At 32.7% G+C, this 24,551-nt stretch overlaps 4 protein-coding genes across 4 annotated transcripts; 3 read left to right on the forward strand and 1 right to left on the reverse strand.

Annotated features, from left to right (window-relative positions):
- Positions 1–95: 95 nt before the first annotated feature.
- LOC101211442 (peroxidase 17) lies at positions 96–2,933 on the reverse strand. Its single transcript, XM_011654812.2, is given in 5 exon segments — positions 96–328; positions 331–477; positions 480–858; positions 2,303–2,494; positions 2,589–2,933. Coding segments are annotated over 5 exon segments (1,005 nt in total). The 5' UTR covers positions 2,826–2,933; the 3' UTR covers positions 96–278.
- A 5,594-nt stretch (positions 2,934–8,527) lies between these two features.
- Positions 8,528–11,935, forward strand: LOC101219586 (polyadenylate-binding protein 2). Its single transcript, XM_004146829.3, has 6 exons — positions 8,528–8,685; positions 8,771–8,873; positions 9,352–9,422; positions 10,809–11,000; positions 11,485–11,606; positions 11,692–11,935. The coding sequence occupies exons 1-6, from the start codon at positions 8,584–8,586 to the stop codon at positions 11,738–11,740; spliced, it is 639 nt and encodes a 212-aa protein (XP_004146877.1). The 5' UTR covers positions 8,528–8,583; the 3' UTR covers positions 11,741–11,935.
- Positions 11,936–13,193: 1,258 nt separating this feature from the next.
- On the forward strand, positions 13,194–17,039 carry LOC101211190. Its single transcript, XM_004146879.3, has 4 exons — positions 13,194–14,065; positions 15,054–15,164; positions 15,585–15,740; positions 16,363–17,039. The coding sequence occupies exons 1-3, from the start codon at positions 13,973–13,975 to the stop codon at positions 15,738–15,740; spliced, it is 360 nt and encodes a 119-aa protein (XP_004146927.2). The 5' UTR covers positions 13,194–13,972; the 3' UTR covers positions 16,363–17,039.
- A 2,090-nt stretch (positions 17,040–19,129) lies between these two features.
- Positions 19,130–24,530, forward strand: LOC101219345 (lanC-like protein GCL1). The gene is made up of 5 exons (XM_004146828.3): positions 19,130–19,436; positions 19,539–19,726; positions 21,365–21,476; positions 23,041–23,511; positions 23,930–24,530. The coding sequence occupies exons 1-5, from the start codon at positions 19,290–19,292 to the stop codon at positions 24,269–24,271; spliced, it is 1,260 nt and encodes a 419-aa protein (XP_004146876.1). The 5' UTR covers positions 19,130–19,289; the 3' UTR covers positions 24,272–24,530.
- The last annotated feature ends 21 nt before the right edge of the window (positions 24,531–24,551 follow it).

Consider the following 24,551-nt stretch of genomic DNA (forward strand, 5'->3'; position numbering starts at 1 on the left):
TTAATCTATTGTTAGTAAATCGTAGAACTTTAGTTTGAATTCTCCATTGTTATTGTTCATCAAAAGCATGTTTAGAAGTGATTTTAATAAAATTATAGTCTCAAGCATTTTTTAAATTTGGTTGTCATTCATCTGTAAATAACGGAACTTTTACAATAGATACTTCTCCTATACTGATAGTAACACATCCCATCAACTTAAATCAAACCTGTGTGAACAAATTTTTACCATATACCAGACACAAAAAGAAAAAAGAAAAAAAAAAAAAAAACCTTTGTTTATATGATCACAGATTGGCCATTCACTACCCGACAGTTCCTTCTCACTTCCCCGGCCGGCCAGATTGCAAGTCGCCCATCTTCGACATACCTTCCACAAATGCATCAAAAAATGCACTTTGATTTTTGCTAAAGAACCTCACGTACTTTCTAGTTTCACCGAATGTGTAAAGAGTTTCATCAGAATTCAACAAACCCTCCCACCAACCAAGTCCTTGAAGTACTGATTGTCAAAAACGTAAGGTGTGGAATCAAGGTTGAGTGTCACATTTTCATCCACGCCATGAGGGCATCGCTTGAAGAGCTCTTCTCTGAACCTAGGCTCGATTGCTGGGTCTGGTCGTCCTGTGCCGGATTGGTTGTAGAGTCGAAACATGATGGAGAAACATCGGCCTTTGCCAATTGAGTGCGAACCTGAAAGAGCTACCAAATCTTTGACGGAGAGGTTGTATTTGCTGAAAAGGTCAATGAGAGAAGTTGCATTGGCTCTTGGACTTGGCATGATTTGGTCCGAGTCCTCTTGGCTTGCTGTTAAACTGTCCAGCCGTCCCAGTTCTACTGGCCAATCAGGGCCGCCTGTCTGAATAAATACAAGTTATGTTCATAAAAATGTGAATTTCATCTCAAAATTAATTATAAATTAGAGAAATAGCTCATAACTTCATCCTATTATCTTATTTTTGTTTTCAGATTGAATATATTCCTTCAGACTTAATGAATTTATTTCTTTCTTGTTTATGACATATAAGTGAAAGATCGAACATTCTAAGTTGATAATTCAAATGTGAATCGATTGAGTTATGTTTATTTTAGCTTAATGAATTTAGATTCGATAGGGTTAAAAACAATCAATAATAAAAGTGGTTATATTTTGATTTCTTTGGACGTGAATTCTTGACAAAATGAGCAAGAGGATGACATTTGGAAAAGTAGTTGGGGTGGGAGGATGGGGATGGACCAGTTTGTTATGAATTTTTGGCAGGATTGTTGGTGGAGCTTTTAAACCATTGGAAGTTACTTGCTTATGCAAGGGTTACTGTCCAACTCTGCTTTATTAACAAGCTACTATTATTATTGGGTACCTTACTAATTCAGTACAAGGTATCAATCCCACTTAACTCTTTTCAAACAACTTATGAACCATACAAATAGTTGTGATACTTTTCTCATCACTTACACCTCATTTCGTAACTCTTTGAATTTTGATTTTTTAAACTTAAGCTTATATACATCATTTCACAACCATTGTTTAGGACGATGTTTGATTGTCTATATTTTAGGAGTATTTTTTACTAAGAATGAGAAAACTATGAACATGGAATTAAGAGAAAATGAACCCAATTTAAAAATGAAAATAATAATTCTACCCCATCTTAGATCGACTGAATTAGGAAACATGCATGAAAGTTGATTTCTCTCTTTCGAAGATAAAAAAATATCATATGCTAAAAATATTCTCTCGTGTGTTTTAAGTTGAAAAATGGTGTCACATCATGTCGGTCTGATTTTCTATGTCTCATACAACTTTCTTTTGTTGTAGGGTAAAAGATATAACAATAGTTCGATTTTTATAATACATATATACACATTACTCCGCTCTTTCTTATACGGTAGAAATACTCTCTGATTCTATAAATTCTTACTTTTCAATTCAATGTTCTACTTCTTATCCTAAATATTTCTTTTTAAATTAAAATCCAACGATTATCACGAAGTATTCAAATTCTATATTAAATCGTTTTAAAAAATGGAGTTCACTCAAATTTGGACTGTTGTTTGGTAGCAAAAATTTCAAAACAATTAAGTGGAATTAATGGAACTGAAATGTTAAATTGAAAGGCAGTGTTGGTTGATTCGTTCCTCTTTCTTGTGTTTTCGGAATTTCGATTTGTGGATTTTAGGAGAAGGATTGAGAGTGAAAAACGAAAGCAAAGAAGATAAACATCAAGAAAAACAAATCTCAGGCTCCAATAAGAATTTCATAGCACAAAAAACAGAGAGGTAGAAGAAACGGAAGTACTCACCAAAAAGACAGCGTCTCTGGATGCCATAATTATGATATCTGCACAAGAAACAATGCCAGGACAAACCTTCTCCAAAGTCTCTTTCACTTCATCAACGACTTCGTAAGATCTAAGCGAATTAATGTTAGCAAGAGAGAGTTTCTCTCCAAGCATCGTCGGCGTATCATCTAGCAACATAGAAGCATCACAGCCCTGAATTAGACAAAGGAAACGCCGATTCAGAAGCCAAACAGGTAAAGAAAAAAAGCAAAATCCAAAAGAACGAACAGTTGGGGGGATCAATTACATTAACAAAGCAATCGTGAAACTGGAAACGCATAACGGAGGCGACACTACGAGGTTCTCTGATGAAAGCTTTGTGCATCACAGAACGGACTATGGCTTCGGCCTGAGGGCATGAGTTGGAGTAGAAATTGAGCTGGAGTTTGGCCGGAGAAAGGGATGGAAAGTGGAAGAGGAGGAAGAAGAGGAAGAGAGGGAAGAAGGTATTGGCCATTGGTTGCGCGTTGGGAATAGAATTCATTCAGTATTCACTAAAAAAGTTGTTTAGGTTGGAAAGCTTTCTTATAGCAGAGCACAATAGCAATGGCAATGGCAAGTTATAGACGACAAAGGCTATATGGGCTAAGGATGGCCAATAATTGCCATTTCTTTGGTCCTTGCCTCCTTTCATGCATCAACTTTAGCTATGACAAAATTAGGAATATTAGAACCTGCATATAGAGCTATTGGAGGACTAAAAATAAATTTATGTACTTTTAAAATTATTTTTATAATTTAAAAATGTAATGAAGTGAATTTTATTATCATAAATTTTTTTTTTTTGCTATTTTTTGCAATGTCCCTTTTATTTAATTCCTAAGATTGAGGTTACAACTTTTCTACCAACTTTTTCATATTTTGATTTTAATTTAGTTTTTAATAAAATTAAAATAGATGAATTATAAAAAAAAATGGCAATGGACAATCTATTTAAATTGCATAGTAAATAGTTTGGTCATTTTTTAAAATAGTAAAATAAATTAAAATATTTATAAGTTATAGCAAAATTTTGGAAAATATTTCGTCGAATTTACTATTTTTTACTATTTCCTCGTTGTACTTTTTTATATTTTTTGAAAAACTCCACTAAAATATTAGACTTTTATTTTTACATTTATATTTTGTTTCAATTTGGTTGAATATCTACGTTCTTAACCTCAAATTTTCACTAAATATTTATTAATTTTCACTAAATACTTATTTTTGTATTTACGTAGGTTAATAAATTTAAAATAGTTAGAGTGATGTTTAAATTAAATTTCACTATATTTCATCACTTAAAAGTAAATTTGAAATTGTCATTCATAATCCTTCTAAATTAATAAATAAACATAGACATTTGTTTGAAAATGAGTAACGATAAATTGACTAATTGAAATTTAAAATATAAATAAAACTATTTCCTATTTCCTATTTGACACATTAATGCTTCATTCCTTTTATGAAAGTAGCAAATTAAAAATTGATAGTTTTTTATAATCTTATAACCATTTGATATTACTAATTATTTGTCATATTTGGTAATATTTACTTTGACTGTTTTTTTCTAAATATTTTTGTCAAATAAATTAATAATGAACGCGTGTCGAAGTATGAGTGGTGAATGGGGGCATTATGGAGATTCCATTTACTTTTCTAAAATTGTAAAGTAATTATGGGATTGATTAAGCTTTATTATAAAATGTTAAGTTAATATTTTTGTAAGGGAAATGGAAGGTGGGAACCACGAGTTTAGGATACATATGATTCCAAATGTTGACATATGGTTTAGTTTGTGTAAAGAAAACTTTTAAATAGGCAATTTCTTCCTCCCTCCAATGAATGAAGGTCCTAATTTGGGTTTCTGTTGGAAAAAGGCTTAGGCCTGGGTGGTTTCTTGTTTCTTTCAAAAGGATTTTGTTTTCTTTCTTTCTTTGAGATGTGGTGTGTGTGTGTGTTATTGGGGGAGAGATTGTGAATTTGAGCAATGATGGAGGAATTCAGAGTTTTGGAGTGGGGTGTTACTTGAGGTTAGATAGTTGTTGGGAGGGATGCATGTAGTCTTGTAGTAATGTTTTGGTGAATGCGTTGGTTCGTCTAAATAGAGTAAGTTAATCTATGTACTTGTTTTATTGAAGGAACGAAACGAAAGCAATGGGAGATCTTACATTAATTTAATTTGAAACTTAAAATTATTGTAAATTGTTAAACAATTGCATAAACAAATTTTCTTATAATTTTAACTAAGGTTAAACATATGTTTAAACAAATTATAGATTAGAGAACTATAGAATAGAGGAATTTACTCTTGACGACGTCTCTGAATCTACAAATCACCAAATTTGAGACATTACTCGTCGGAGACCTTTATATCCTCTAGGTTGAGATTGGTTTGTGAGAATTCATTAGAATGACAAAAAGTTTTGAGAGAATTTCTGATACAATTTGCAAGCAACGACTTAGGTTTAAAAACTTGTTTTGTATTTATAACTCACTCTTCTAGAGAATCAGAAGATTCCATTAATTTAAAAAATATTAAATTAATAGAAATATCAAATTAATTATTAATTATATCATATTTAATTAATATTCTATTTAAAACATATTTAATGAATATCTCTCGTATATTTTATAGTTTTAATTTAATTAATTTAATAAAATTAAACAAAAACATTAATTGATCCTTCAATTACTAAATTAAATATCTTATATTTAATTTTACTCAAATTTGAATCATATCCAAATATAAATTTCTCTCTCGTTACCAATAATTTTAATACGAATCAAATTCACATTAAATTAATAGTTCAACTCATTCAAATATTTTATCTCTTATAAATTAATTAGGAATCATATTCAAAATTAAATCTATATAATAAAGTTTAATTAAAATATAAACTTTATATTATAATGTATCACCATACAATATATTAATTCCTAAAGTAAATTTGAACATTTCAAATTACAACCAATATAAATAAATTTCATTACCCTTTACGAGCTAGGAAGAAGATCTAATGAACCTATAGATCAGAAGTTAAAACGATATAAGATTAATTGGCTAAATTCATTAACCACATTAATCAATGTTCGCTAACTGTGTGTACACTAGATTCACATTTGAACTCTTCTTACTGTAGATATATTTTTGTGTCAATGCATATATACCAATAACAGTAAGTTAGTCATTCACGAGTGTTCGTAACACCAACTGGGTCAAATTACTATTTTATCACTAAGTTACTTCTAGTCCTTAAATACCAGTGCTCCTCTAATGAACAACCTATTTATGGTTCAACTAATAAACATAAACCTCTCTCGTGCCATAGAGTGGATAGACCCTTTTGTTCAAGTCCTAGAGACATCATTTAAGGAAACACTCATTTACTTATCCTAAAGTCGGGAAGAAGTGAATTCCACCTTGTGTGATTATGTTCTTAGCTCCCCACTTGGTCTTGTTCTCAAAATGATAAGCATATTAAGTCGACAATTTGGCCTCTCTCACCCGTACAAATCAAAGGACAATCCCTCGCGAACAGGAGTTCATAAATACACTCAGTACTAAAATTAAGTTACCTAGGTCATCCTAATAAAATAAAAACTCAACTAGTTAACAGAGTTACATCTAGTGGTTACTATTTCGTGGTTCAGTCTTATGCAAACTCATTGAATAAGATACCTTCACTCACATTTCACCTACACGAACACATTAAATCATTGCATTTGTATCAAATACAAAGTGAGTCGTATCCATAGTGTTACTTGGATAATCTACCCAACTTTATCTCTATACTATAGACCCTTTAAGTTTATCTCGAACATTGATTCATGTATGTCTCTACATACTGTTCAAGACTCCTCAAACAACTTAGGATGTTAGTTTATTTGATTTAGGTTATTGAGACAAAACTAATAATATAATCAATAACACTAATTGAAATTATAATAATAAAATTTTATTAATAAATAACGGTCAATTAATTATATTTACTATCTACGAATTTTAGGACAAATCCCAATGGTTTTGGTGTTGCTTCTTGGGCGATTTTGGAGGATCATAGAAAGGTGAATAATTTCATCTTGGTTGTGCTTCCCCATAGTATGGTGGGTAGATTTATAGTTATTCCTTTAAAATTTCATGGGATGTGGTAGATTTTGTTCTTTGTTCTATTTTGGTTAGGGTTGATGTGCAATCCATTTAAAGAACTAGGATGGGTTCCAGATTATTGGTGTTGGTGTTACGACTAAGTTTATCATTGCTCATTTGTCTAGATAGTGTCCTGTGACAATAGGTGTGGTGACTCAACGTTCATGTTGTGTATCACCCTAACAAAATGGGAATTGATTTGGGTTTGATATCTTGAGAAATAGAAGTGGTAATTTGGTTGTTGCCTAAACTTTACTTTTGCTTTGGGACACGTAGATGTAGAAGTTAGAGAAAAAATTTGGCCATTCCGATCGAGATAGGTTTGTAGAGAAGATTCACTTTTATGTGATTTGACTTGTATCGATGTTAATGGTGTGGTTAAAATCTTCTCTATGTTTCTTTCTCTCATCCCTTCCTATTTTTGGGTAGTTTGTGCTAAAACTTATTCTTTGCTAAATTGTGTTTGTGGCCGACTTGAGTTATGTTGTAATAAGGTGGCCTATAATTTGACCTACTATGTCTTTCATATTTTGATTATTATCATTAGACCAGTGATTTTGGTATTGCTTCTTCTTATTTTTGGAATCCACTCATTTGTTTTAAGAAAAAAAATTTAACAAAAAAGAAAAATAGTTCTAATTGATTTATCTTTTGGTAATGGTGTGATACTGTCAACTTCAGGTATAACAAATCCTCATGGTCATTTTACTTTTGGTTTCAAACTTAGTTTCGAATCAAAATATCTCATACTAATGGAGGTATTTGTATGAGACATTTTCATTTTCATTTGCCAAATTTATCAAAGAGTAAAATTGCTGACATTAATTTGAAACTCAAGGTATAATTTGATAAAATTAAAACTCGTGTATTTGTTCGAGTTAAAAAAGTCGTATATGTGTACATATATATTACAAAAATTAAATCTAGAAAGTTGAGTCATAGAAGTGTAAGAAGAAAGTGAAGTTTGTTGTAACTTACAAGTAAAGGAAGCCAAGCATAGCCAACCAACAAGGCAAAAAGAATGAAAGGGGAAGTGGGAAGAAGTAGAACCATAATAATTCACACTTCATCTTAGGGTTGTGATTTTCACTTTCAACGTTCCTTTTTGCTTTATCACTACTAGGTCAAACACACTCACATCAAGAGTCTATTTATTGTATCTCACACTAATGTATTTTTTAAAATATGACGATATTAAAATGAAGTCCACAAATAATATTTATGTAGATAAAATTATAGTGCTAGAAAAATTCATCACAAGTAATCATTCCCTCTACAAGTCCAACCTCCACCCATTTATATGCATATATAAAATCACAAAATGAAAAATATATTCATATATATAAAGGAAATTTCATACGTGACAATTTTTAATTAGGCATGATAGTGAAATGCACAAAGATAAATACAACGCAAGATACGCTCGTATTTCTTATAACATATCCCTTTATTACATAGGTGAGCATGCAGTAACTGTACCTTATTAGAATATGACAAGAGAAAAAGGGCACGCCATAAACTTTTTGTATGATAATTAATGAATGGAGGTCGTATGAAAAGTTGTTCATACAATCTAATACTATGAATTTGTTCACGAATGGTTGACTTGAACAAATATTGAATAGTTAGAAGGATTGTAGATTAAAGTTTCTTTCCTCTCACTTTGTATTGCAATATGAACTCGAAATTTCCTTGGTCCATAAATCACACACCTCTGAGAGGAAAGTACCAAGAAAATGCATATTTCATTTTATAAATTTATCATTGCTATTATCGTAACCGAATTGATAATTTTCAACTTCACAATTAAATTGTGTTTGTTGATTATGTATTTAATTATATACCCAACGTTTTATTATGACTACATTAGTAAACTAAACAAACGTAATAATCATCTTGTAAACAAATAACAAATGTAATCAACATGTGTTTGTTATTTAAATTAATTTTACTAATTTGCCACCATCATTATGCCTAAATGGGCCAATGTTGGGCCGTTGGGCCGTGAAGTGAAGTAACTTTTTAAGGGCCCAACAATTCCGATTCTATGCAGTTCTACGCATCGAACGAGGAGATTTCTAGAAACCAAAGCGGAATTGTGAGCGAACGAGATATGGAGGAAGAGGAGCACGAGGTATACGGTGGAGAAATCCCAGTTGAAGGGGAGATGGAAGGAGACGTTGACATGTCTGCCGGCGACGACGACGCTGTCAAGGTTGCCATTTGTTCTTTCTCTTTCTGGTTCTCGTGCTTTGGAGAGAATCAGAAGAATTACAATTGTGATCGTTTATGTATTTCAGGAGCTTGACGAGATGAAAAAGCGCTTGAAGGAGATGGAGGAAGAAGCAGCGGCTCTTCGAGAAATGCAGGCCAAGGTTGAAAAAGAAATGGGAGCTGTGCAAGGTTGTTTTCTCATGATTACGCATTATTGTTTTCGTTTAGAAACATCTAGTCATGGAATCTCTTGAATTTGGATTGTGATGTTGTAAGCGATGATTTGGGGCTTGAAATTTTTGATGTGTTGTTGTGATATATTTGCTAGTATTACCACATATCTGTTTCGTTTCTTGCAAATTGCTAGCATATTACCACATAGCTGTGCAAGGTTGACAAAACTCTTGACATTATGGTTCGTAATTGTTACTTTTAAATTTTAGAATATGTTTAAGCTTGTGTTTAGTTTTATGTAACCTAGGGGAGTAATAATCGTATGTGATTATGGTTTTAGACAGAAACCAATATTGAATTATGCGATCATGTTGGTTGAAAGTTTCTTAAACTGGATGAATTTTAAAGTATGGTATTATAGTTAGTTTGTTTCTATAATTATTCTCCAATTTGGCCTATCTTATTTTACCTATTGTTGTTATGTTTGATGCAGATCCTGCTGGTACATCAGCTAGTCAAGCAGGCAAGGAGGAGACTGATTCACGATCAGTATTTGTTGGCAATGTGAGAAGAAAAATGTCCCTACTGATGTTCTTTAGATTTGAGAAAAACTTTTTAGTTATTTGATCTGTGGAAAAATGTTATTGAAATGAGGAATTTCTGCAAAAATTCAAAAAGAAAAAAAAAAGAAGGAAGAAGAATAGAAAGAAAGAAGAAAACTGTGAACGATGGTTGAAATACTGGTATAATGGGAAAAAATCAGTGAGAAAAAGAAAGAAAAAAAGAAAAAGAATCTGAAACATCAAAAACCATTAGTGAGTTGTTGCATTTAGAACAAAGGGACTGTTGCTAGTAGAACTTATGTTGCTGTAAAACATGCGCTTTGGAGGCTGGGACCGTTAAATGTGGAATAATGATGTCGATGGCTCAACTCTAGGTGACAACTCAAATGTCTCCGAGGAAGCAGAGGCGAGTCAAGTGCATGCAATTTTAGTTGCAGAGCCTTGTCAATGCTCGCAGTATTATCGTTTGTCTCACAAATGAGCTAAAAGGTGGAGGCGAGGGTGTAAGATAAACGCTTTTTTGTGGAATTATTTTTCTAGTTTGTGCTTCATTTGACTCGGTTAGACCAAATGTTGGATTTTAATGCATGCATTTCACCTTAACCAGGTGATCTTTGAAAGACTATTAGTCCTTTTCTTCATATTAGAAAATTTTACTAGATTTATTTATTAATCTAGACTTTTCCTTTTAGTTAGAAACTCAACCTGTCATCTTCCGGCAGAGAGTCTTCTAGTTTCATAGTGGTAATTTTATTTCAAAACTATGTGAACTAAGATTAATGTGAGAAATCCTCCATGTTGAAGAATAAATACCTCATTCTCAATCATATCTAATGTGGAACTGTTTTCTACTACTTATAATTGATCTATTAGCAGAGGGAGGCATGCTTGGACATGCATCTGCCATGTGAATCTCATGCCTCTGATTGACTGCTACTTCTACATATGTTCATTGAACATATGAGTTGGATTTTCGTGGTGATTTGGTGATTTTGTTCATAGTTAATAATTTCTGATTCACTTCCCATGCCATTGGAAGTTTATTACTTCTTAATGTTGCTCTGGTGTATTTATCCCCAAGCCTTGTTGATTACATGTGATGAAGTTTGCTTTTCTTTTTTTGTTTTTGTTTTTGTACAAAGCTTCTTAGCGTAAAACTTTATTAAGAAACCAAACAATTAAGTCACTGAAAAAGTAAGTAGTATTTATATTTATATTAAAAGCTAAACAACAATCATAAGACTTTTTTTTTAAAACATACTAACTTAATTATTGCTGTCTGATGTGTTCTTCGAACAGAGAACACTAGCTTTGTATTCACTTTTATAGAACTTAACTATTTTATGCTCAAAGCTCTACTTCAACAATCAACGTCCTTGTTTTGAAGGTTGACTATGCATGCACACCCGAAGAAGTGCAACAGCATTTCCAATCCTGTGGTACTGTCAACAGAGTGACTATTTTAACTGATAAATTTGGTCAGCCGAAGGGCTTTGCCTATGTAGAATTTCTTGAAGCTGAAGCTGTTCAAGAGGCTCTCGTTCTGAATGAATCTGAGCTACATGGGCGGCAACTGAAGGTGAGTCTTCCATTCTCTAGGTTTTCCATAAAAAATAAAAAGGTTTTTCGTTCACAAAAAAAAAAAAAAAGGAAATTTCTGGAAGGAGAAACCTTTCTGGTTCACTGGTTTGGTTTGGTGTGAATAGATAGATATAGGTTAAATTTCAAATTTGGTCGTAGGGTTTGAGTGATGTTAGTTATGTTAGAATTGAGTCGTAATGGTTCGTAATTAATATTTACTCCCTACGGTTTCATAAAACCTTCACAGATAGGTTCAACGATAAAGACATTTATGAGAATTTTATCAAATAATAGGGACTGTCTGTGAGGTTTTGTCAAAACTATAGAGACTAAATTCTATCTTTACTCTAACACTTCAATTTCACAAACCCTAGGAACAAATTTGTAATTTACTTCAACCAGATAGATATCATGCAACGCTTGGGAACTTCAATATCACTCTGACCAATATTGACATTATTTGCTTGATTACACCATTCCAGGTTTTGCCCAAGAGAACAAATGTTCCTGGTATGAAGCAATATCGTGCACGTCGCTATAACCCGTACGTGGGATTTAGGAGACCTTATGCACCACCATATTTCTATTCACCTTATGGATACGGGTACAGTTTCTAGTTTCCTAATCTTGCATTGTCATGGAAATTGTTGATTCTGCCAGTTTCTTGATCCTTCAATATCCCAATGCAGGAAGATGCCCCGGTTTCGTAGGTCCATGAGGTACATGCCTTATTATTAGATGATGCCACATCATTGTTCAGGTTTAATAAGTTTGTCCTGAAAGAGTTGGCAGTTGCTTTTGATCCTCGAGAGAATAGAGAAAGGATATATGTCTATATTCATGTTATATTGTTATCTGTCTATTGCTTTTGTTATCTTGGATATAAATTACTTTGCCGTTTCAATAAGTATATATATATATATTTTTGCCTAATTACTCGTTCATAATACACTGATGCTGTCCAGTTTTAAGGGGGCGTTTTAATTAACCTTTTAGTGTTTATATGTGAAAAAAAATGTTTGTAAATGCTAAAAAAAAAAAGTTTATAAACACCAAAAAGTCGATTCAAATGGGTGCTTGCGTTTGATAATGATTCTTCTCAATAATTGCTGGAAAAAAAGTTAGGTTATCGTTGCTTCTACTAAATTGCATAAACTCAACGATATTAAAAAAAATTATGGTTCAATTATAGAGTACACTGCTACATTTTCATCGAGAAAATTCATGGAAAAAAGATAATTTGATCTAAATTGGGTGATGATGCTCTGTTTTAGGACTTCGCTAATTGATCATATACTTACCTTTTTATCTATTTTGGAATCTCTTGTCCGCAAAATGAAATCTCTTCCTCCATTTATTTTCTCTTAAATCACTATCTTTTGTCTGTCTAGTGTTGCATTTTAGTTTTTGGTCTTGCTTTTACACTTCTCTCTCTTCCACATTCAAACTCCTTTGGTAATACAAACTAAAAATGAGGGAGTTTTAAAAAGAAGTTGGGGGTATGGTCTAGGAAGGAGGGGGTGATTTGGAAAAGGGTAGGATTAAAAAAAAATTGAGAAAGATGGATGATTTGAAAACTATTTAGCTAAAATTTTGGCTTGATTAGAATGCTTCTCTTGAAAAGTTAGTAAGGTGGAAGAAGAGACTCAAAAAAGCAAAAGAAATCAGAATGTATTTAATAGACGTGACAAGAGAAAGAAATTTAATAGTTACAAGAGAGTTGATTTGACAAGGGAGAGTTCCTTTACTTTCCGCGATCCTTCTCTTTTTTTCTTCCGTAAAACTTAGCTTGTAAATTTACTTGTAACAAAAGAAAACTCCCTAATATATTTCTTCAATCTTTCATCAACGTTTCCTTCACAGCCGCGCAACTTCACCTTCAAATTTCATCCATTTTTTCCTATTTTTTTTTAAACTACCCCTTTTCCAAATCACTCGAACAAAAAGTGAGTAAATTTAAAACTTATAAAAAATGCATAAGGTAAAATTTGAACAAATTGTTAAACTCACAAGCCAATTGATGAAGCTGAAGATGGGGAAATTTGATATAACTTGAACTTACTCCAATTAATAATTAAATGACTTTGTTAGGAAAATTAGAGACATTTTGTTGATCATGCAACTTTAATATATAAAATTGGATAATATATTGAACGAAAGATTAAACACCTTGCTTTCAAATTCGATAGAGTCATGCTCATTTTAGCATACTTTAGTTATTCAAATAGATAATCTGATGATAGCTTCGATATTCTCGTTTCCTCAGATGCTTCAAAATCGTTCCTGTGTTTTGCTATAAGCGCCTGAATCACCAAAATTCTCCATTGATGGTAACGATGCTCTAATCTATCTTTGTTCTTCAGAAGAAGCTTTGGAATCTCTTCAACAAACTCAAATTCTTCTCTCTATTTCTCTACAAATGTTACTGCCTTCTCAAAATCTCTTCAGATGTTCCAACCGTCTGAAGCTTTGTTCCTTCACCAACTCCCTTCCCAGAAACAACAATCACTTCTGTCCCTCATTTTCATCTTTATCCCTCCAAAGCCTCAATCGTTTCCACTTTCATGCACATAAGTTACTGACCACTCATAACAATTCAACTTCCCGCCACCGGATTTATTGCCATTACGGCATTGGAGTTTACGAATCCGAAGACAATGCACGGAGTGGCGATTTCAATTTAGAATCGGTTCTTTTGCTTTCGGAATTCATTTTTCTCTTCTCTTCTGCTGTTTTCTTGGTTGTTTTTGTTTTGAATTTCGTGGGTTCTAGTTCGAAAAAGGGGATTTTGATGTTGATGGGTGATAGGGGTTTAGTGTGGGGTTTCCTCTGCTGGTGGCTACGGTTGTTCTTAACTCGTGGATTCGAAGGTTGCAATGGAGACGAATAAGTTGGGGGAAAACGAGTGATGGGTTGAAGGTGAATTTGTTGGATAGGTTTGAGAAATTGGAGGAGGATTTAAAGAGCTTGATGATTGTGATTCGGGGTTTGTCTCGGAAGCTTGAGAAGTTGGGCATAAGATATATGGTTACACGAAAAACACTGAAGGATCCAATTGCCGAGGTATTATTATCTCTCTCTTTTTTGTCTATGATCTGTTTTGATACTTGCAACATGTTCATGAAAGATGAATTGAGTTGGTTTTATTCTCCTTCGGGTTTAAACCTTTTCAATCCAGTCTCCTTGAAGAGAACATGATATGTATAGCCATTTTTTGTTTATCTAAACCTGAAATGCATTCAGCATTTCCATAATCATGCTGAATTTCTGTGGGTTGTAAGCAGAATTCGAGAAACTGAGGTAACAATATGTAGGATGAGAGATGGAAATTGATGTATGAGCTCGTCTATTTGTTGTTGAAAATTAAAACATGTTTTTACTCTTGATACATTATACATGTACACGAGCGAACATTTAATCAAGTGTATGTGTGTATAGTTTTGTAAGATAAAAAATCATGAAAGAATACTAGGGCATACAAAAATCTAGTCCACCAAAAAACAAGTCTTTTAAGATGATTAATTGTGGATATATGTAGCCAACATGAAGCATAATTCACTTGTTAACACTTGCTCTTTTCCTTGGGGTTGGGGTTCAAACCCCAAACTTCACATTGTTGTAGGCAATATAAAACAAATGTAGGTCAATGTATATTGATACATGGGATGGGAATTATTGTATGGTTTAGATTTTTCATTGTGCTCCCTAAAAATTGTAGGGTTTCTTTGTTGGGTTTGATGCAATTATGTGAAGAACAAGAAAACAAAAGACAGTTTAAAAGAAAGTGGTGAACTAAGTTTGTAGTATGTTGAAAATTTTCAATACAATTGATTTCGTTTCCTCTCATTTCTCAAGTAAGTTTTATTTGATTACTTTTTATGAGTTCACATGCTTCCAACAGTCGCTGTGCCCAACTTCTATGAAACTTTGAGCGGATGTTTTGTTGTTATTTTGTTTTTTGTGTGTGTTCATTTCTTTAAGATTGAGTGTGAAATCTGACTTTTAACCCACTATTTTCCACAAACCTCTAATCATTTGCATGCTATTAAAGACTGCAGTTTTAGCTCAAATAAATTCTGAGGACACTCGAACTTTGGCTGTGCAAGAAGATATTCTTGAAAAAGAATTCCTTGAGATGCAAAAAGTCTTGCTAGCCATGCAGGTAAAATTTAAAATGATTATTATAACTGATAAACAGAACTCTTTAATTATTTTCAAATTAATACCCTCTATGTGCTGTTTATTGGATGGATGTTTGAGAGGGGATGAAGGCTGTTTTCACAATTTAAATTAACACCCTCTATGTGCTGTTTATTGGATGGATGTTTGAGAGGGGATGAAGGCTGTTTTCACAATTTATAGGCAATTGTAGACAGGCTTCTATGATTTGTGGAATTCTTGATTTTGTTGAACTTGTTTGATTACAGAATCTTCTGATACATCTTTATGCTCTTGTGGTACTCTTTTTTTTTTTTCCCCTTGTGATCCTGAAGTTAGCTTTATATAGAAAGACGGTGATTTTATTAAGATTTCATTGTTTGTTAAAAACTGATGGAACTTGCTGTAATGAGTTAATGTGTAGGAACAGCAACAAAAGCAACTGGAACTGATTGTTGCTATGGGAGAAAAAAGGAAACTCATGGAAAGCAAACAAACGCGGGATCAAGAACAGACAAGAATTGATGGACAAAATTCAGCCAATGTGGAATCAAAAGAACTGGAAGCTTATGAAATCTGAGTTAGGATCTTCATTAAAAAATTTCCATTCATTAATTATTCACTTTTTCTTGTGATTTTGATCTAAAACCTGACTCTTCCTTAAGCTTATAACTGAAAGAAGTAAATAATTAATTAATATCTGTAAGGAGCATTCAAAACTTATTAGGCTTAAGTTTTCACTAAAACCGAAGTGGACAAAATTTAACGGAATTGTAGCACTTCACGGCTGGTGGTTATGGTGTTGGTCATGTAGCTTTCACTGGTAAACAAGGATTCTAGCAGGGATAACATATATATATATATATATATATATATATATATATATTATCCACGACCCTTCTTTTTAACCAACCCAAAAGACAATCCCTTATATGGGAAGTTAGGAAGTAGTAGATAAAAAGAAGGGTTGAGGATTCACTTAAAAAATAGAAGGGTTTTGATATATGCTGCCAACCTCTGGTAGGGACGTTTCTTAGTTTGAACGAATAATGCTATCTTTTCTTATTTTGCTTGCTGACTACATTTTAGATATGTAAAAAACTCATATTTGGATGATTGGATCTAGAAAGCACTTAGATATTCTAAGAGCAATAAGCACAACAATAATATAATAAATTCTTGGTATAACTTTGACGATACAGGTGTGTCACAAAGGATTTTGTTGATGAAACGAGACTGAAGTGGAATTTCTACACAGTAAGGTGGATTGTTTCTGTACTTGTGATCTTGATTCTTGTGGCTGCTGTTTTCAAAAAATTTTTATTTGGTAGTTATAAAGCTGGATAAGAATGCTGGAGATATGAAGAGGACTTGAGCCTTTTTCAGCAATGGTATGTATGGAATTTTGGAATATTCATAACATAATGAAGAATTTGTATTGTCTGACAGTCATAGTGTAGATTTAGGCGAATTTAGAGTCAAGTTTTGGTTGATTATGAAATGAAGGATGTAGACAGCCTCACAACCACCTATATTGGAAGTGACGGAACCAAAACGCAGGAACCAATGATAAAGAAGAAAGAACAGTTCCGGAAGCCAATTCGAGCCTAGTTTAACTAGTTTTAACACAACCAATCGACCAAAGGGTCAAAAAGAGTTGAATCGTCGCCTCTACTTGTTGAACTAATAAAAGAATTGGTGGTGAGAGGAATTGGAAATGCTAAAGACTTGTTAGATGGCTCCTCTAATTTTTGGTAACATAATTGTACCACCAGCCTTAGAAACTGATGCTTGACGTCTTTAAGGTTGATCCAGTCGACAAAAACATAGTTTCATCTTTTGAAATTAACTCATCTTCATATATGGGAGTGTTGTTAAATAGATGGTTGATCAAACTAAAGATCTAGCAACAAATAAATATAGTGGTTTATAGACTAAATAAGTTTAGTTCAATCATAATTGATTTATTCGATGTGTTAGTTGTGTTTATTAGCTGTAATTTTAACATTTGTGAAATAAAAATTGAAACATAGTTTATCTGACTAATTATTTCTTTGTAAATATGCCTAAGTTTGAAGAATATGGAATCACACCTCCTTTTTATTTATTTGTTTGTTTTTTTATTTTTTGTCACACACCTTGAGGATAAAGGATTATGTTAATAATCCCTGAGCTTAGCTTAGTTTGGTAATCTAAAGGTTCATAGATTAATAATTTAACTTAATGAATATGTTTGGTAACACACATGGTTCACTTTGAAGGGGTTTGGATAAACCTTAACAATTTTTCAACTAGAAATTCAATCCAAACCCATAAAAAGCATCTTAAACCTTTTCTTTTTCTTTTTCTTACTTAAAACACTTTTTTATTTAAACTTTGTAATATTCAATTTTTTAAGATTCTTGAAAGTGTTAAGCTTACGGAGTATATATTATATGCTTGATATTTTTTATATATATATACTTTGCTTTCATTTTCCTAGACGTACATTTATATTTTTTTGTGGTATTTATCCATTCTTTATGTGCATAGGAGTACGTGTGGGTCCTATGTACAAAATTAACTTTATTTATAAATTTAATTCCAATATGAACATAAATGAGCAGTCATGGCAGAAAGAAATTATTTGATTTTTGGAATTTAAGCATATAAATACGGCTTTTATAGAAAAATATTTTTTTAAAAAAGAGAATCTTAATTTATTGGTTTCATTTAATGTTTAATTCTTTTAAAAAAGTTTTTTTTTATTGATTTTGTTTAACTATAAATTTTAATCAAAATAAGACTTGTTGATTGAATTAGCGAGTTTAGTTGGGTTGCATGCGTGTTGTAAGTATGTTAGGGTCGTATTCATATAGCTAATCTAAATTTTATTCGGGATACAATTAAGTCAAGATGCTCGAAGTGATAGCTATTTGTAAAAATTTTGATTGTATATTGACTCTATTAATGTTCAACTTCTCGTTATGGAATCAAATTGTTTAGAGGTTATTAATACAGTGAATGATGTCTCTTTGTAACTCATTGTAGTTTTTTCTTTCGTTAACGAAACAAAAAAGTCAAATACGATTAAGTTAGGTGAGGTGATGCTGGTATTATTCTAATAATGTTCTAGCATACTCTTTGGTGTATAAAGTATTAGGTGATTCTCTTCTTTACTCTCCTTATCCTAGGTAGTTTTTGTTTCACGTGTGCCTTTTAATGTAATTCCTTAATTTGATCTTTTTGTTGTATGATTCCTTTAACATTAATGTAATTCCTTAGTTTGATCTTTTTTGTTGTATGATTCCTTTAACGTAAATAAAAAAAAGGCATAAGGCACAATATTATGTGCTTAATAGTCCAAGACATTAAAGGTGTTCAAAAAATTCAATAATCAGAAAAGATCCAATGCATTATGTGTAGTTGGGATTAGGTTATTGACTCATCTAGATTAGATTTGGTTCAAATAAACAAAAATCTTACAGATTGGATTGATAGTTCACTAAAATAACCCAAATTCAAATCCAAACTTAAATATTATTTAATTCCATTAATATTTATCCAAAAACTCCTAAATATAGTTTTTTAACTGTTCGAAAATAAATTTAAAATCAATTTTTTTCTAAAACTAAAATTTAAATAAATAATCGAGTAACTTGATCCAACCAAACTCAATAAAATTTGTAAGAAACAATCGAGTTTAATTCTATTTATGTTTTAATAAATATTATTTTGATCCACAAAATTTAGTGTCCAAGCAAGCAAGTTGAACCTAAAAATCTTTCAACTCAACTCATGAATACTGTATTTGTAGTACACCATTGTTCAATAACACCATCGATTACAATAAAGAGAGCTCCCCACGTTGTTTCTTTGCTTTTCGAAAATTATAATTATAATTTGTTTATTTTCTTTCTTTCTTTTAGAAAAACTAAAACAACAAACGTCATTCGCGTGTGTCTACGGAAATAATAATTCAATTTATTATTCGTAAAAGCGCGTGTTTCACACTTGCAATCCCGACCCACCGTTTATGCTCTCCCCAACCGCCATTGATTTTCCCTTTTAACACCATCACTCCAAAACACAACTCACTACCCTCTCCCTCCCTCTCCAGATTTCATTTCAATTCCTTCTTCTTACACTAATGTCTTCCCTCCTCCACCTCGCTTCATCTCAGGAAGATCGAGAAGAAGGTGGTGGAGGAGGAGGAATAATCCAGATTATTCCACCCAACACTATTCTTCTTCCTTCTCAAACCTTTCTCTCTGCAGCCGTCTCTTTCAAGAATCAGGTTTGTTTTACCTTTTTTTTCTTTTCTCGAGCTCCCAAGCGTTCATGGAAACGGTGTTGATTACACTGGTTTTTTTTCTCTCTGCTGTTGAAATTTTGTTAGGTTGTGGAGCTTACTTGGAAACAGAGAGGTAACGCGGATATTGGAGTTGATCCGACGGTGTATAACGGCTTACTTGGGACGGCGGTAACTTGCCTGAGATCGTACGAGGCCACCGGAAACCACCAGGACTTGGTATTGTGTTCTGATATTGTAGATAAATGTACGGTTCTAGCACGTGCCTCTCACAGGTGATCATGTGACTTTTGCTTTCCCTTTCTCTATCCAATGATATGATTTATTTGGTTTGTTGCCTTTCCAATCATAAAATTTAAAACGTGAAGTTCATAAAATAGACGTCCAAAATTCAAGTTTTTGTTTCCAGTTTTTCGTTTTACCTAAATTTAGTTTTTCCTTTGATAATCTAAAATGAATTTCATAGGAAATGGTTTTTTTTTTTTTTTTTTTTGAAAATTCAAAGTGATTTTAAATCCATTTTTACTTTTAAAAAAATCTGATTATAATAGGATTTTGCAGTGTTTTATAGGATTTGGATGTTATTACTTAGTTAACTTTCTCAATTCTGTACAGCCCTTCCATAAAATTGTTAGATCTACTATCGACCATTGAACTTTTTGATTTTTTTAGTATAAGGGTTAGTTTTTGTGGTACAATTTGGCTCCAATTTATTATGGAGTTGTTCTTGCATTTTTACACCTGGGCCAACCATGAATTGTCATGTGTCAATGCATTATCTTTTAGTTTTCCCATCAAGCGATGACACCTCTTGGCTAGCAATGAAGAGTGAGTTTTTCCGATAAAGTAAAATCATCTTTCTTTAAAATTCTCTCCGTTTGTACTAACTAATAAAATTGTTCCAAAAAAATATATAAAGTAATTAAAAAAAGAAAACTCAGATAGCAACGGAATATGTGATTAGATAATTTTTTTTTAATATTTCCACAAAGCTTCTGGACCCAGTTAGACCTGTTTGTGATTAAAATAATAAAAATCATCATATAATAAAATAGAGCAAAAAAACGAGTGCCACAAATATTGAGTTTTCAGAAAAATTTCAAAAGAGACAAACTTCTTTTGTCATATAAAAAATATCTCATGACCAGGCCTCTGGAATTATTTTTCCCCTTGATTTTAAATTATCTGCTCCTCAAACCCACTTTGAAAAGCAGAAAGTGTACTACTAAAAAGTAGTCTTCTTTTTTCTCATGATTTCTTTCTGTTTTTGGCGAAATTTTGTTGAATGATTAATGAGTGAAATAAAATCGTATTTTGAGACATGATATTATATAAGGTGGGGCAGTTCTTATGAATTTTGTTTTCATAATCTTCATTTCTTAAAAAATATAATGATGAAATTTATAGTATTAACCTCCCGGTTAAGTTCTTAGTTTAGTTCGTAAGCTTTCAAAAGTATTTAGTAGGTATTTGAAGCATAATAAGTCCTTTCAAAACTTTAAGTCCTTTTGATAATTGGTCTATTATATGTACCTTTGGATTTTGTTTCTAATGGAACCTTAAAGTTTCACATTGCAGAGGTATAAGGACTTATAAATACAAAATCAATAAAATTGTACGCGATAATTTTTCATGAAGATATTACCTTCCTGACATCTGAGAGATGATGGGTAATTAGTAACTGTTTTGCTAAAAGAAATAAATAAAGAAAAGAAAATAGGTATTGGAAGTATGGGATAGAAGTTAATGCTTATTTATTATTGTTGTTGTTTCCTTTTTAAAAGGAGAAATTATTGGTTTTAGGCATATGTTCTTTTTAGTTAATATATCACTTGGAAAGAATGTGGACCATATAGTTCTTGGAAGAGTTTGATGTGAAATAATTGAATATTTTGTTACTTTGGTATGGGCAGGCACTTGACTTTTCTTTGTGGTAGAGGAGGAGTTTATGCTCTTGGCGCCGTGGTATCTCATTACATGAGGGACCCTCAAAAGCTTGACTTCTTCTTCAATCTTTTTCTTAAGGTCTGGTCTCCACTTTTGCTGGTCTAATTATATGTTAAAATTATGAAGTTACATTTTTCTCTCATATAAATAAATAAAGTTATATTTCTCGGTATGCAGGCCTAGGTTTATATTTGGTTGCATTTGGATCATTAGTTTTTAAACTTGATATTTGAACTTTTTTGGTCTTGGTTAGTTCTTGAAGTTGACTTACTAAACATATTTTCTTTTCAAGTACTATAGGTGGGGGATTCAAACCACAAACTTTGTGGTTATGTCAGTTGAGTTATGCTCTCTTGGGCTGATATCAGTTAAATATTTTTTTAAAGTTGTTTAGGAAAGATATATCAATTATTGTTCTCTTCAAATTGGAAATTTTTTTTTTCTTTATATATGTTTTCCTTTTTCTCTTTTCACTCTCCTTCACACTGCCTGCCTATTTTCTTCTTCTTTCCTTTCCTTTTTTTTTTCTTATCCAAACTTCTCGTTCTTTGGTCCTTTGAACATTGTCACGTAGGAGACCTGTTCCAGATATGGAGTTGCATATCTGGAACATTGTGTTGTTTAAGATCTTGCATGTCTCATCAGCGCTATACCAACAAGATTAAAACCACTTGGAACATTTGGTTTAGTTTAAATCTCAAACTTCTTGGTCGAAGATGTAATATGCCTAAATATATTCAGCTACTTTAATTCCCTAACACCAATAGGTAGTATCTGAAAATTTAGCACCACCGAGCCAACTCTCACTGGAAATTGGCACTGCATTAAATTGACATGTTTTGTTTATAACCAGTGGATATTAGTTGGACACCTGAAAATTGCGAGTAAGGTTTGGTTTTGACAATTATTTCGGTTTGGGCGGTTTTCTTGTTCACCCCTAGTAAAAATCTTTTAAAAAACCTCCCATATGTCACCTATTAACACAGTTGTACTGAGCCACAGCAAATCGGTAAAGGAGTAATTTATCATTCTTGGCAAGTTTGGGGTAGGAAATAAGTTTCGATAGCTTGTAGACGATGTTTATTCAGAAATTACGTGTAACTGAATTCTTAATCAGCTCCATATATAAGCTTTAAGAATTCAAGAAGTCTGAACAAGAAACTGAGTTGAACAGAGAATGAAAATACAATTTTCAAACAGACGATGGATATCTAAAAGTGTTTGAACTCTAAAGATAAAAGGTAAAAATCTTAAAAAGGTACCACCAAGAATTTGGTTAAAACAAAAAAACACTTCACAATTACTATTATTATTATTATTATTATTATTATTACTATTTAAGAAGCCTAGGCATAAAATGGCAATCCATTGGATTCTCAGTTTCTTATTTACTGTTTATGATGTTTCAAAACAAGTGCTCTCCATGTTTACCGTCTTTGGTGGTTTGCGTATATGCATATCAAAATTAAAGCTGAAGAAGACAAAATTACTCTTGATTTTATATTTTATATTTCATGTGAAACTTTGGAGTACAAGAAAGAAGAGTGTAGCTAAATCTATGCTATATAACTAAAACGAGAGAAAAAGAAACAAATATAAGGTACGAGAGTGTCTTAAAATGTCCTATAACCTTTTATAACAGGCAGCAGAAGAGAAAGCACTCCCTATTGGACCTGAAGAAGGAGGTTTTGGAATGTCATATGATCTCCTGTATGGGCGAGCTGGGTTCTTATGGGCTGCCTTATTCATTAATAAGCATCTTGGAGAGCAGAGAATACCTCATGATCTTCTCATGTCCGTAGTTGATGCTGTTTTAGCGGGTGGCAGGGCGGGTGCATCCGACAACCCAGACTGCCCTTTGATGTTCAGATGGCATGGGACGAGATATTATGGTGCAGCCAACGGCCTGGCTGGTATCTTGCAAGTACTTTTGCATTTCCCACTTTCAAAAGAGGACACTGATGATGTTAAGGGGACGTTGAGATATTTGATGAGCAAAAGATTTCCACACAGCGGTAACTATCCCTCAAGTGAAGGCAGCCCAAGGGACAAATTAGTGCAATGGTCTCATGGGGCCACTGGCATTGGCATTACCCTCTGCAAGGCTTCACAGGTTGGTTCATTCTTTCGTGTCTAACTTTTTAATGTGGCTCAATGCTCATTCTTTCGACTTCAATATCGTCCTTCTATTAGGCATGGAGGTTCTAGTATCTTTTTGTTGTTCAGTGTAGGGGTGAGGCAGATTTCTTAGTCTTGTTTATCCAGTGGAACACATATAAAACAAAAATCACGAAATCATGTTTACTAGGAAAGAAGTTCTTGGCCTTGATGTTTTAAGAAATTTTCAGATTTGTTGTCAACCATAGACCACAGCGATTAAGGTTAAGCTTCACTGGGAAAGGGTTGGATTAATTTAATAACTTCAATCTGGGATCTTTATTTTTCTATCATAAACTGCATAGTAAAGACTTACATTCCTGAATGAAATACATAAGGTGGTTACAGGAGTTCTGATTTTACTCGAATTTCAGGTTTTCCATGAAGACAGGGAGTTCAGGGACGCTGCAATTGAAGCAGGGGAAGTAGTATGGAAAAATGGATTGGTAAAGGAAGTTGGACTTGCTGACGGTGTTGCCGGCAATGCATATGCCTTTCTTTCCCTTTATCGCCTTACCGGAGAGAGTGTCTATGAAGAAAGAGCCAGAGCATTTGGAACCTACCTGTATCATAATGCTAGCAAGCTTGTTGCTACCCAAAACCAGGTTGGAGGCGACCGTCTTTTCTCTCTTTTCCATGGACTAGCTGGAACTGCATGCCTTTGGTTCGATTTGCTTGAACCTGAGAAGTCAAGGTTCCCAGGTTATGAATTATAGTTGAAGCTCAACTCAAAAGCATCCCCCTTGGAGTATGAAGTTGTGTATATTATTCCACTGATGTCTTGATGTTTGGATCTTTTGGTGTGATGGACTCGTTAATAATCAATTGTACAGTGCCTAAGATGTGTTACGATAACACACCAATTGAAGTTCTAGAATTGGGTTTTCAAGAATGAAAACAAGTCAAGGCAGGGGTGTTGATTTCTTGACCTTGAAGTTTGAAATCACATTTCACGTGCTTGAATAAAAAAAAAAATTAATTGATTAAAAGAGAACT

Source organism: Cucumis sativus, chromosome 4 (assembly GCF_000004075.3).
Source record: "Cucumis sativus cultivar 9930 chromosome 4, Cucumber_9930_V3, whole genome shotgun sequence".
Taxonomy (NCBI): domain Eukaryota; kingdom Viridiplantae; phylum Streptophyta; class Magnoliopsida; order Cucurbitales; family Cucurbitaceae; genus Cucumis; species Cucumis sativus.

Coding starts and splice junctions, on each gene's coding strand:
- LOC101219345 (XM_004146828.3), top strand. CDS start 19,290: ATGTCTTCCCTCCTCCACCTCGCTTCATCTCAGGAAGATCGAGAAGAA. Junction 19,727..21,364: donor CTAGCACGTGCCTCTCACAG/GTGATCATGTGA, acceptor TGGTATGGGCAG/GCACTTGACTTTTCTTTGTG. Junction 23,512..23,929: donor CCCTCTGCAAGGCTTCACAG/GTTGGTTCATTC, acceptor CTCGAATTTCAG/GTTTTCCATGAAGACAGGGA.
- LOC101219586 (XM_004146829.3), top strand. CDS start 8,584: ATGGAGGAAGAGGAGCACGAGGTATACGGTGGAGAAATCCCAGTTGAA. Junction 11,001..11,484: donor TACATGGGCGGCAACTGAAG/GTGAGTCTTCCA, acceptor ACACCATTCCAG/GTTTTGCCCAAGAGAACAAA. Junction 11,607..11,691: donor TATTCACCTTATGGATACGG/GTACAGTTTCTA, acceptor ATCCCAATGCAG/GAAGATGCCCCGGTTTCGTA.
- LOC101211190 (XM_004146879.3), top strand. CDS start 13,973: ATGATTGTGATTCGGGGTTTGTCTCGGAAGCTTGAGAAGTTGGGCATA. Junction 14,066..15,053: donor TGAAGGATCCAATTGCCGAG/GTATTATTATCT, acceptor ATGCTATTAAAG/ACTGCAGTTTTAGCTCAAAT. Junction 15,165..15,584: donor AAGTCTTGCTAGCCATGCAG/GTAAAATTTAAA, acceptor GTTAATGTGTAG/GAACAGCAACAAAAGCAACT.